This window comes from Oncorhynchus mykiss, chromosome 9, assembly GCF_013265735.2.
Source record: "Oncorhynchus mykiss isolate Arlee chromosome 9, USDA_OmykA_1.1, whole genome shotgun sequence".
NCBI classification, from domain to species: domain Eukaryota; kingdom Metazoa; phylum Chordata; class Actinopteri; order Salmoniformes; family Salmonidae; genus Oncorhynchus; species Oncorhynchus mykiss.
Genome location: NC_048573.1, coordinates 52871538 through 52885404, shown reverse-complemented (window position 1 = coordinate 52885404; position 13867 = coordinate 52871538). Strand labels below are relative to the sequence as shown.

At 44.6% G+C, this 13867-nt stretch overlaps 1 protein-coding gene across 3 annotated transcripts in view; it reads right to left on the bottom strand.

The window, feature by feature from the left end:
• The window catches only part of LOC110532374 (pleckstrin homology domain-containing family M member 2), a 52912-nt gene that overhangs the window by 27123 nt on the left and 11922 nt on the right, over positions 1-13867 (bottom strand). For 2 of the 3 annotated variants that reach the window (XM_021616223.2, XM_021616225.2), the window contains exons 5-10: positions 11745-11832; positions 11378-11552; positions 10874-10927; positions 9211-9487; positions 8013-8861; positions 601-670 (exon numbers count right to left, since the gene is read on the bottom strand). In XM_021616223.2, coding sequence (XP_021471898.2) covers positions 601-670; positions 8013-8861; positions 9211-9487; positions 10874-10927; positions 11378-11552; positions 11745-11832 — 1513 coding nt within the window. The remainder of the gene's footprint in view (positions 1-600; positions 671-8012; positions 8862-9210; positions 9488-10873; positions 10928-11377; positions 11553-11744; positions 11833-13867) is intronic. The other variant, XM_021616224.2, reaches the window with a different exon arrangement.

The following is a 13867-nucleotide window of genomic DNA, read 5'->3' as shown; positions in this document are numbered from 1 at the left end:
GAACCACCAAGACTCTTCCTAGAGCTGGCCGCCCAGCCACACTGAGCAATCGGGAGAGAGGGGCCTTGGTCAGGGAAGTGACCAAGAACCCGATGGTCACTCTGATAGAGCTCCAGAGTTCCTCTGTGGAGATGGGATAACATTCCAGAAGGACAACCATCTCTGCAGCACTCCACCAATCAGGCCTTTATGGTAGAGTGTCCAGACGGAAGCCACTCCTCAGTAAAAGGTACATGACAGCCCGCTTGCACCTAAAGGACTCTGAGACCATGAGAAACAAGATTCTCTGATCTGATGAAACCCAAGATGAAACTCTTTGGCCAGAATATAAAAGGGTCACGTCTGGAGGAAATCTGGCACCCTCCCTACGGTGAAGCATGGTGGTGGCAGCATCATGCTGTGGGGATATTTTTCAGCGGCAGGGACTGGGAGACGAGTCAGGATCGAAGGAAAGAAGGAAGAACGGAGCAAAGTACAGAGAGATCCTTGATTAAAACCTGCTCCGGAGTGCTCAGAACAAGGGCGAAGATTGACCTTCAACAACCCTAAGCACACAGCCTGATTACACCCCCTCCACCCAACATAATATACTAGGCTTACCTTGAAGAGCTGCTCCTCGGTCTCTCTGAAGACGTGGATCATGAGCAGTAGCAGGTGATTGTTGTCCACCCTGAAACAGCCACACAATCAGAATCGCCCCAAAAAAGGCTTAACAGTTATGTAATTTTGTGCACGACCGACAGATTTCCGATCGAAATGCTAGTAATAGATCTGTCATTCTGATTGCTTCCCTTCAGTAAGTTTAATTTGTTTATTTTTACTTTCAGTTTTGTACATCAGACTCATACAGCTACAAAAACAAGCTATTTCTGCCAAGATAGATTTTTTTGTTATTGAAAAAGATGGTACAATGATTCTCTACACTATACATTGCTTGTTATGTCACAAACTGAAATCAGGTGGACATTTAAAAAAAAAAAAAAATCCAGATATTGTGCCTTTAAAAACCGCTAGAGTCGATGTCTGCCTTGCAGCAATCTAACTTGCATAGTAACAAAAATCACCATCAAAATCAGTCTATTTTTTTTTGTTGTTGCATGAGCTGCATCTCAATCCACCACATCCACCAACAGTGGCCTTCCGCATCTGCGGTGGAACGTGGCCGAGCTAGAGCGGTGTTTGTCAGACAGTGAGGCATCCCAAAAATCGGTGTTGTCGCTAAAGTGTCTGTAGTGTCTGAATGGTTTGGCCTACAAACTAATAATCTGGCCACTCTACGTAAAGATGAGACTCATGAACACGATGGTGTTCTCTGTTTCGCTCTACGGCCAAAAGCGTCATGGAACTCGACTGAAGTTGGTACCGCTTATCTGCCAACTTCTGCCTGTTGCGTCCGAACAGTTTGAGCTACACACTAATATGACCCCTCTATGGAAAGGTTAGACTCTCACTAGCACGTACATGTCGGAAAATGAGGGTATAAACAGAGTGTACAAAATATTAGGAACACATTCCTAATATTGAGTTGAACCCCCTTTTGCCCTTAGAACTTACTCAATTCGTCAGGGCATGGACTCCACAAGGTGTCAAAAGCGTTCCACAGTAATACTGGCATATGGTGAGACTCCAATGCTTCCCACAGTTGCGTCAAGTTGACTCGACTTCCTTTGGGTGGTGGATTATTCTTGACAGACATGGGAAACTGAGTGTGAAAAATCCAGCAGCTATGCGCCTGGCACCTACTACCATACCCTGTTCAAAGAAACAAACCTTTGGCCTTGTCCACTCACCCTCTGAATAGCACACATACTTCCAGTTCCTCTGTGTCCAAATCACTAAAGACTTAAAAATGGTCCAAGCACACACGTACAAAAGGTGCGACAGCGCCTCTTTCCCCTCAGGAGGCTGAAAAAGTTTGGCATGGGCCCTTAAATCCTCAAAAACTTCTACAGTAGTACCATTGAGAGCATCTTGACTGGCTGCATCACTGCCTGGTATGGTGCTAGAGGGTGGTGCGGACAGCCCAGTACATCACTGGGGCCGAGCTCCTGCCATCCAGGACATATAAAATGCATTCGGAAAGTATTCAGACCCCTTCACTTTTTCCACTTTGTTACATTACAGGCTTATTCTAAAAATTATTAAAGAATAAATAATCCCCATCAATTGAAATACAATACTCCATAATGACAAAACAAAAACAGGTCTAGACATTTTGCTAATTTAGTACAAATGTTAAACTGAAATATCATAATTACTTAAGTATTCAGACCCTTAACACAGTACTTTGTTGAAGCACCTTTGGCAGCAATTATAGATCCTCTCAAGCTCTGTCAGGTTGGATGGGGAGCGTCGCCCCACAGCTACTTTCAGGTCTCACCAGAGATGTTCGATCAGGTTCAAGTTTGGGCTGTGGCTGGGCCACTCAAGGAAATTGAGAGTAGAGGTCGACCGATTATGATTTTTCAACGCCGATACCGATTATTGGAGGACAAAAAAAAATGCCAGTGCCGATTAAATCGGCCGATTTTTTAAACTTTATTTGTAATAACGACAATTACAACAATACTGAATGAACACTTATTTTAACTTAATATAATACAGCAATAAAATCAATTTAGCCTCAAATAAATAATGAAACATGTTCGATTTGGTTTAAATAATGCAAAAACAAAAGTGTTGGAGAAGAAAGTAAAAGTGCAATATGTGCCATGTAAGAAAGCTAAAGTTTAAGTTCCTTGCTCAGAACATATAAAAGCTGGTGGTTCCTTTTAACATGAGTCTTCAATATTCCCAGGTAAGAAGTTTTAGGTTGTAGTTATTATAGGAATTATAGGACTATTTCTCTCTATACCATTTGTATTTCATATACCTTTGACTTTTGGTCAATTGGCACTTTAGTATTGCCAGTGTAACGGTCTAGCTTCCGTACCTCTCCTCGCTCCTACCTGGGCTCGGACCAGGAACACAACAGCCACCATCGAAGCAGCGTTACCCATGCAGAGCAAGGGGAACAACTACTCCAAGTCTCAGAGCGAGTGATGTTTGAAACGCTATTAGCGCACACCCCGCTAACTAGCTAGCCATTTCACATCACATCTTTACACCCGCCTAATCTCGGGAGTCGATAGGCTTGAGGTCATAAACAGCAGAGCTGCTAGCAAAACGCACAAAAGTGCTGTTTGAATGAATGCTTATGAGCCTGCTGGTGCCTACCATCGCTCAGTCAGACTGCTCTATCAAATCATAGACTTAATTATAACATAATAACACACAGAAATGCGAGCCTTAGGTCATTAATATGGTCGAATCCGGAAACTATCATCTCGAAAACAAGACGTTTATTCTTTCAGTGAAATACGGAACCGTTACGTATTTTATCTAACGGGTGGCATCCATCAGTCTAAATATTCCTGTTACATTGCACAACCTTCAGTGTTATGTCATAATTACGTAAAATTCTGGCAAATTAGTTCTCAATGAGCCAGGCGGCCAAAACTGTTGCATATATCCTGACTCTGCATGCAATGAACGCAAGAGAAGTGACACAATTTCACCTGGTTAATATTGCCTGCTAACCTGGATTTCTTTTAGCTAAATATGCAGGTTTAAAATTATATACTTCTGTGTATAGATTTTAAGAAAGGCATTGGTGTTTATGGTTAGGTACACATTGGAGCAACGACAGTCCTTTTTCGCGAATGCGCACTGCATCGATTATATGCAAAGCAGGACACGCTAGATAAACTAGTAATATCAATAACCATATGTAGTTATATTTAGTGATTATGATTGATTAAGTTTTATGCTAGCTAGCAACTTACCTTGGCTTCTTACTGCATTCGCGTAACAGGCGGGCTCCTCGTGAGGCAGGTGGTTAGAGCGTTGGACTAGTTAACCGTAAGGTTACAAGACTGAATCCCTGAGCTGACAAGGTAAAAACCTGTCATTCTGCCCCTGAACGAGGCAGTTAACCAACCGTTCCTAGGTCGTCATTGAAAATAAGAATGTGTTCTTAACTGACTTGCCTAGTTAAATAAAGATTAAATAAAAGGCGTAAAATAAAATAAAAACCGGCAAAAATCGGCATCCAAAATTACCGATTTCCGATTGTTATGAAAACTTGAAATCGGCCTTAGTTAATCAGACATTCCGATTAATCGGTCGAACTCTAATTCAGAGACTCCCAAAGACGCACCTGCATTGTCTTGGCTGTATGCTTAGGGTCGTTGTCCTGTTGGAAGGTGAACTTTTGCCCCAGTCTGAGGTCCTGCGTGCTCTGGAGCAGGTTTTCATTAAGGATCTCTCTGTACTTTGCTCTGTTCATCTTTCCCTCGATCCTGAATAGTCTCCTAGTCCCTGCTGCTGAAAAACAATCCCCAAAGATGATGCTGCCACCACTAAGATTCACCAAAGGGATGGTATTGGCCAGGTGATGAGCAGTGCCTGGTTTCCTCCAGACGTGACACTTGGTATTCAGGCCAAAGAGTTCAATCTTGGTTGTATCAGACCAGAGAATCTTGTTTCTCATGGTCTGAGAGTCCATTAGGTGCCTTTTGGCAAACTCCAAGCGGGCTATCATGTGCCTTTTATGAAGGAGTGTGTTCCATCTGGCCACTGTACCATAAAAGGCCTGCTTGGTGGAGTTCTGCAGAAATGGTTGTCCTTCTGGAAGGTTCTCCCATCTCCACAGAGGAACTCTGGATCTCTGTCAGTGACCATCAGGCTCTTGGTCACCTCCCTGACCATCGGGTTCTTGTTCACCTACCTGACCATCGGGTTCTTGTTCACCTCCCTGACCAAGGCCCTTCTCACCCGATTGCTCCTTTTGGCCAGGCTGTCAGCTCTAGGAAGAGTCTTGGTGGTTCCAAACTTCTTCCATTTAAAAATGATGGAGGCCACTGTGTTCTTTGGGACCTTCAATGCTGCATAAAATGTGTTGGTACCCTTCCCCAGATCTATGCCTTGACACAATCCTGTCTCAGAGTACTACAGACAATTCCTTTGACCTCAAGGTTTGGTTTTTGCTCTGACATGCACTGTCAACTGTGGGACCTTATATAGACAGGTGTGCCTTTCCAAATCATGTCCAATTAATTGAATTTACCACAGGGGGACTCCAAGTTGTAGAAACATCACAGGGATGATCAATGGAAAAAGGATGCGCCTGAGGTCAATTTCGGGTCTCATAGCAAAGGGTCTGAATACTAATGTTTTGCAAACATTTCTAAAAACCTGTTTTCACTGTCATTATGGGGTATTGTGTGTAGATTAAATAAATACATCCTCAATCGATTTTAGAATAAGGCTGTAATGTAACAAAATGTGGACAAAGTGAAGGGGTCTGAATACTTTCTGAAAGCACTGTTTGTCAGACGGTGTGGAAGGAAGGCCAGTAAAATCGTTAAAGACTCCAACCACCCAAGCCATAGACTATTCTCTCCTCTTCCACACGGCAAATAGCTACACAGACTGAGTTAACCTTGCATCTTTATTGACCTTTTATTTTTACACTGTCTATATGCACACTCACAGGCCCTACACTCACTCCATCATCTGCTCACTCACACATAATATGTACTCTACACACACACACCCACTCACATACAAGCTGCAGCTACTCTGTTCATCTTATATCCTTTTGCCTAGTCACCTTACCCCTATACATACTGTATCTACCCTCCATCACTCCAGTATCCGGTGTAGGACGTCAATGTAAATAATAATTTGTTCTTAACTGACTTAACCTATTTAAAATATATATATACAGTGGGGCAAAAAAGTATTTAGTCAGCCACCAATTGTGCAAGTTCTCCCACTTAAAAATATGAGAGGCCTGTAATCTTCATCATAGGTACATTTCAACTATGACAGACAAAATTAGAAAAAAAATTCAGAAAATCACATTGTAGGATTTTCAATGAATTTATTTGCAAATTATGGTGGAAAATAAGTATTTGGTCAATAAGAAAGGTTTCTCAATACTTTGTTATATACCCTTTGTTGGCAATGACAGAGGTCAAACGTTTTCTGTAAGTCTTCACAAGGTTTTCACACACTGTTGCTGGTATTTTGTCCCATTCATGCAGATCTCCTCTAGAGCAGTGATGTTTTGGGGCTGTTGCTGGGCAACACGGACTTTCAACTCCCTCCAAAGATTTTCTATGGGGTTGAGATCTGGAGACCGCCTAGGCCACTCCAGGACCTTGAAATGCTTCTTACGAAGCCACTCCTTCGTTGTCCGGGCGGTGTGTATGGGATCATTGTCATGCTGAAAGACCCAGCCACGTTTCATCTTCAATGCCCTTGCTGATGGAAGGAGGTTTTCACTCAAAATCTCACGATACATGGCCCTATTCATTCTTTCCTTTACACGGATCAGTCGTCCTGGTCCCTTTGCAGAAAAACAGCCCCAAAGCATGATGTTTCCACCCCCATGCTTCACAGTAGGTATGGTGTTCTTTGGATGCAACTCAGCATTCTTTGTCCTCCAAACACGACGAGTTGAGTTTTTACCAAAAAGTTATATTTTGGTTTCATCTGACCATATGACATTCTCCCAATCTTCTTCTGGATCATCCAAATGCTCTCTAGCAAATTTCAGATGGGCCTGGACATGTACTGGCTTAAGCAGGGGGACACGTCTGGCACTGCAGGATTTGAGTCCCTGGCGGCGTAGTGTGTTACTGATGGTAGGCTTTGTTACTTTGGTCCCAGCTCTCTGCAGGTCATTCACTAGGTCCCCCCGTGTGGTTCTGGGATTTTTGCTCACCGTTCTTGTGATCATTTGGACCCCACGGGGTGAGATCTTGCGTGGAGCCCCAGATCAAGGGAGATTATCAGTGGTCTTGTATGTCTTCCATTTCCTAATAATTGCTCCCACAGTTGATTTCTTCAAACCAAGCTGCTTACCTATTGCAGATTCAGTCTTCCCAGCCTGGTGCAAGTCTACAATTTTGTTTCTGGTGTCCTTTGACAGCTCTTTGGTCTTGGCCATAGTGGAGTTTGGAGTGTGACTGTTTGAGGTTGTGGACAGGTGTTTTTTATACTGATAACAAGTTCAAACAGGTGCCATTAATACGAGTAACGAGTGGAGGACAGAGAAGCCTCTTAAAGAAGAAGTTACAGGTCTGTGAGAGCCAGAAATCTTGCTTGTTTGTAGGTGACCAAATACTTATTTTCCACCATAACTTGCAAATAAATTCATTAAAAATCCTACAATGTGATTTTCTGGATTTTTTTCCCTCATTTTGTCTGTCATAGTTGAAGTGTACCTATGATGAAAATTACAGGCCTCTCTCATCTTTTTAAGTGGGAGAACTTGCACAATTGGTGGCTGACTAAATACTTTTTTGCCCCACTGTATAGCGAAATCCCTGCTCCTTGTAAATCCCTGTAAATATGCTATTGGAACTTTACCATGTATATAGTATGCTTACTTAGTTATTGTGTTCTTCATATTTCTTATTTATTGTGTGTTTTACTAGTATTACATTATTATTGATTATTGCAAAAATCCTTCTTTAACCTGTCTCCTCCCCGTTCATCTACACTGATTGAAGTGGATTCATAGCTTTCACATGGATTCCCCAGGTCAAGAGCAGGTGTTCCTAATGTTTTTACTCAGTGTATTATGGAAGTAGTTTAGTGCCCAAAACAATTGGTTAAATATGGGTAAAAAATGTAATCATTTCTTACATTTTTAAAATAATCGCTCAGATATAGGACAGACACTTAAAAGTGTATGAATCTATTATTCAATTCGTTTATATGGGTTAATTCGTGGCCAAATTCAATGTTTCAAATACATGTTTTATATATTCTTTTGATACCTAAATGGGTTCTAAAATTCTAAATAAAATAGCTCAATGATCCTTGGTATGACCATCTTAAAACAGTTATATGTTAGCAGGGTAGAACATCCCCCCCAGCTTAGACAATGATTAAAAAAGGTTCCATTCATGGTTCACCCAAACATAATTAAGATTAATGTAATTAATCTCCCAACTCACTTGAATTCTGCAGAATGGGAGTTTTCTGTTGGACTGAGCCTGTCCTCTTCAGTTTCTCCAGCAGGCAATCCATTCTCGACCACCCCTGCCTCCTCTAAGAAGGGGTCCTGTTCTGGTGGTGCCTCTGCCTCTCTCTCATCTTCATGGCCACCAGGAAGAGCCTGCGGCTGGCCATGCCCTGCAGTGTCATGGTGGCCACCACGCGTGGCAGCAGCATCTGAACTGTGGGGGATAAAGCAGTAAAAGTCTGCAGGGGCCGGAGGGGCCTGCAGGAAGCTGGGGCTCGGGGCCAGAGCAGGGCGCAGGAGGGGGGCCCCAGCTTCCGAGTCAGGCGGCTCAATAATCGGATCCCCCCGAAAGGGCTGCTGCCCCGGGGGCTGGGAGTTGGCTTCAGGGCTGACAGAGGAGGACCTTCTAGGGAGGGAACTCTGATGGGTCTTCTCCCCCTCCTCATCTTCTTCCTCTCTGTCTGGTCGCCACCAGGCCTGCCCCCCGTCCAGAGCTCCATTGAGCCGGTTCATAACATCACGTAGGGGCTGGCCCACACTGTCCATGGAGGTGTCAGTCATCTCCGGCAGCCGCAGGAGACCCTCTGACTCATCCTCCTCCTGGCCTTCCTCATCCCCCATCCCTCTCCTTCTCCTCACTGTCTCGGCCCCTGAGCCCTGCGGCGGCCCCACAGAGGGGCTACAGGAGTCTCCATCCAGCCCCTCTCCCCCTCTCGCCTGGGTTCCATCTTCTACTTCCGCTTGCTCGGAGGCCGCTGTGTTCTGTTCACTGCTCACCGTGGAGTTGCTGGAGCCCTTCACGACATGGCGCTTCTTGGCTGGCTTCCTTCGTCTGGCCATCCTGGTGGAAAGAAAAGCAGTACGTCATAATAGTTAGTCCATGTGTACTCCTCCTAGGTCCATATGAATTCCTAACATTTCACAAGCCAAAAAGCTAGGTGACTTGCTGACCTGTATGAGTGTGCCAATAAATGAGGGCTTCGCTTGACCTGATAACCCCGATGTTTGTTGAGCTAAAATGAAGTTGGAACATGCCATTTGGATTCAATAACTCCAAGCTCTGTGTGTTGAGGCTGAGAAAAAGTGTGGGCAACATAAACCTGATAACCAGTTAGTGGCTAAGCAGCTAACTAGCCTAAATCTCATGTAGTTTTACCCATAGAGACTAATGTTAGGAGTGTGTGCTGTACCTGATAACCTCCAGCTCGTTGCTGGTGCTCTCCGTGTCGTCCACGGTGGTGGTGGTGTCGTGGGAGTGGCGGCTAGCAGTGTGGACGGGGGTGATGTCGGCCGAGGTGTTGTTGTCTGAGTCCTCGTTGAAGGGGTTGTGTCTGGTGGGGCTGCGGGGCGGGGAAGTTCCCCTCACTGGCATGATGGCAGCCCGGAGAATCACAGAATCTTTGAAGACCGTCTGAAGGTCTGAGGCGCTGGAGCAAGGACAGATAACCGGGTCGGTGAGGTCACCCTCTGCGGCAGGACGGGAGAGGAACACACACAGTAAACAAAATAGCAGAACATTCACACATACAGTATGCTACAGATACTGTACACATTCTGGATCCAAATAATGAGAATGGATACTGGTGGTGCTTTGGCTGGGACAGGGATTAGGGCATGCAACCACACATTTCCCACAGGATGCACAGGACAAAGACAGGCAGGCAGAAAAAAAGACATTATTTTTGAGTGACAGGCATTGGTGAAACTATGTCAAATGAATGCAGTGACAGTTTATTTTATTTATCCGTTATTTTACCAGATAAGTTGACTGAGAACACGTTGTGTTCTCATTTGCAGCAACGACCTGGGGAATAGTTACAGGGGAGAGGAGGGGGATGAATGAGCCAATTGTAAACTGGGGATTATTAGGTGACCGTGATGGTTTGAGGGCCAGATTGGGAATTTAGCCAGGACACCGGAGTTAACACCCCATCTCTTACGATAAGTGCCATGGGATCTTTAATGACCTCAGAGAGTCAGGAAACACGTTTAACGTCCCATCCGAAAGACGGCACCCTACACAGGACAGTGTCCCCAATCACTGCCCTGGGGCATTGGGATATTTTTTTAGACCAGAGGAAAGAGTGCCTCCTACTGGTCCTCCAACACCACTTCCAGCAGCATCTGGTCTCCCATCCAGGAACTGACCAGGACCAACCCTGCTTAGCTTCAGAAGCAAGCCAGCAGTGGTATGCAGTGCTATAGTACATGCTACAGTTGGTGGCAAAAGCTTTGAAGGCAGAGTTGAACGTAGAACAAAGCCATGCAATCCAATGGTTCCAATGAGAAATAGAGGATATACCACATATATGCCGGCAGACACCAAACAGAGTGAGTACCAGCTACATCAGGCATTGCAGTTCTCTAGTATTATTCCACATCAATGCTGCGTAAGCTTCAAGGTCACGTCTTGTAAAATAAACGTTGAGTGGTTAATTAAAACATAATAGACAACATTAACAATTCACCAGTGCATAGAAATGTCTGCTTAGAAAATAACTTACCTGGCAATAAAATCGTATGAAATGTTGGCAATAGTGCCACATTTTCTTGCATAAAGGTGATTCAGTAGTGTCTTAAAAGATAAGTGTAAAAGCACAGCAACAGTGGATTTTAATATGCTTATGAATCCATCTAGCCTACTTCCCAATAAACTAAAGTGCATAAAACAGAAGCCCCTTCATTGACTTCTCTACCATTTCCCTCTCAGCATTGATATTGCAATTGAGATACTCCAATTAAACCACTGACTACACAGAGGACCAGAATGCATTGAGCACACACTGTGGGATGGAGGACATGCATGATGCTGTGATCGGGGAGGAAGGGAGGAGAGGGGTAACCATGTCCCACCTTCCCAGTCTGCAGCTTGCTGCAACACGGGGAAGATGTCACCGAAATCATAATCTAAAAAGGAGGGATAAGACTCAACGTTAGAACTGGAAGGCCCGAGACAGAGGTAGAAAATGTGACATACGAGAGAAATATGATACACTTGATGAGAACAGTTACTGGTATGGATAGGCAGAGAAAACTACAAATGAATGGGGGCTCAACGGTTTATGGAAAGTGACAGGAGATAAAGCATTCACACCCTGGAGTTCATATACTGTGCCATGTGATCAATGAAGAGCACTTCAATGTGAGTGCTAAGCGACTATTTCTACATTAAAACCCATGAGCCACAAGTGTCTTCCTGATCGATCCAACTTCAGCATCAATACTTCATTACTTGACAAACCAGCCTATGAATTAGACTAGTGACACCACATAAGACAGACGGGGAGAGACGGGGTGGAGAGAAAAGACAGAGGTGGAGAAGGAGAAAATGAAAGAGATGGATAGGTGGAGCCCGACCTTCGCTGGACGGGGCGATGGCGCTGTCGTCCCACTCCAGGTTGGTAGAGGTGAGGGAGGTGAAGGAGAGCAGAGAAAGGCTGTCAGAGCTGGGAAGGCGCTCCTCAAAGTCCAGCAGATTCTGGGGCTTGTAGTACTCCGGCATGTAGGGTGCCACATCCAAGTAAGGGACATCCTAACATCCAGAAAACAATTGGGGTTTGAGAGTGTTCTTGATGTTACATCACACATCCCCTTTTGACTGAACTATTTATTAGTTTTACACACAAACCAAATACTATGTTTAGATTATTTGGTTAAAGCCTGAACCGTTGGAAGTGTATTAATGTGAATTATAATGGTTGTAAAGCACTGTCTAATAACTGACCAACTCCAGATCAAAGCGAATGAACTCCAGTCCCGACACCAATGTGAGGAAGAGTGTGAGGTGATCATGGCTGCACACCAATGCATTTCTGGGAAGAGATTCAAAGCAGATGGTTTATGTACAATAAGGGTTATACGCATTAGTCATACAGACACACTTTCATACTCATCATATGCTGCTGCTACTCTGTTCATCATTTTACTCTTATTAACTATCCTTATGCCTAGTCACTAAACCCTGCCTTTATGTAAACTCAACAACAACAAAAATCTCCCTTTTTCAGGAACGTCTTTCAAAGATAATCCAAACAACTTCACAGATCTTCATAGTAAAAGGTTTAAACACCGTTTCTCATGCGTGTTCAATGAACCATAAACAATTAATGAACATACACCTGTGGAAGAGTCATTAAGACACTAACAGCTTACAGACGGTAGGCAATAAAGGTCACAGTTATGAAAACTTAGGACACTAAAGAGGCCTTTCTCCTGACTCTGAAAAACACCAAAAGAAAGATGCCCAGGGTCCCTGCTCATCTGCGTGAACGTGCCTTAGGCATGCTGCAAGGAGGCATGAGGACTGCAGATGTGGCCAGGGAAATTAATTGCAATGTCCGTACTGAGACTCCTAAGACAGCGCTACAGGGAGACAGGACGGACAGCTGATCGTCCTCGCAGTGGCAGACCACGTGTAACACATGCACAGGATCGATACATCCCAACAGCACAACTGCAGGACAGGTACAGGATGGCAACAACTGCCCGAGTTACACCAGGAACGCACAATCCCTCCATCAGTGCTCAGACTGTCCGCAATAGGCTGAGAGAGGCTGGACTGAGGGCTTGTAGGCCTGTTGTAAGGCAGGTCCACAACAGACATCACCAGCAACAATGTCGCCTATGGGCACAAACCCACCGTCCCTGGACCAGACAGGACTGGCAAAAAGTGCTCTTCACTGACGAGTCACGGTTTTGTCTCACTAGGGGTGATGGTCTGATTTGTGTTTATCGTTGAAGGATTGAGCGTTACACCGAGGTCTGTACTTTGGAGCGGGATCAATTTGGAGGTGGAGGGTCCGTCATGGTCTGGGGCAGTGTGTCACAGCATCATCGGATTGAGCTTGTTGTCATTTCAGGCAATCTCAATGCTGTGCATTACAGGGAAGACATCCTCCTCCCCCATGTGGTACCCTTCCTGCAGGCTCATCCAGACATGGCCCTCCAGCATGACAATGCCACCAGCCATACTGCTTGTTCTGTGCGTGATTTCCTGCAAGACAGGAATGCCAGTGTTCTGCCATGGCCAGTGAAGAGCGCAGATCTCAATCTCATTGAGTACATCTGGGACCCGTTGGATCAGAGGATGAGGGCTAGGGCAATTCCCTGCAGAAATGTCCGGAAACTTGCAGGTGCCTTGGTGGAAGAGCAGGGTAACATCTCACAGCAAGAACTGGCAAATCCATGAGGAGGAGATGCACTGTAGTACTTAATGCACCTGGTGGCCACACCAGATACTGACTGTTACTTTTGATTTTGACCCCCCCTTGTTCGGGGACACTTTCCATTTATGTTAGTCACATGTCTGTGGAACTTGTTCAACTTATGTCTCAGTTGTTGAATCTTGTTATGTTCATACAAATATTTACACATGTTAAGTTTGCTGAAAATAAAACGCAACATCCTCTCACTGCCAACTGCGACAATGAGCTCACACTCTGGCTGAGTGTGAGCTCCGGCAAAGGTCATGAATTTTTTCTCTCTGTACATTCAAGACCAGTTGGAGACCATAAAGGGAGTCCTGTGGTAACTGAAAAGCAGTCTGGAGACCTTCAACAGCCTGAACCAGAGAAGGAGAACATTAATAAATGACTAGCATCTGCATATAGATGCAACTTCGGTTGCATCCCATTTCCCAAATGCTGTCACTTGCCACTGGCATAGCTGCAGCTTTGGTGATGTGCCCTGATCTAAAGCCAGACTGAACTGCTCTCAGTATGTTCCTTTCAATTAAATACGTTTTTTAACTGTGTGTTCATCGGGGATTCAAAGACCTTGGCCAGGATATGGAGTTTAGAGATAGGATGATAGTTATTAGCATCTGAGGAATCTTGCTAATATAAGCGG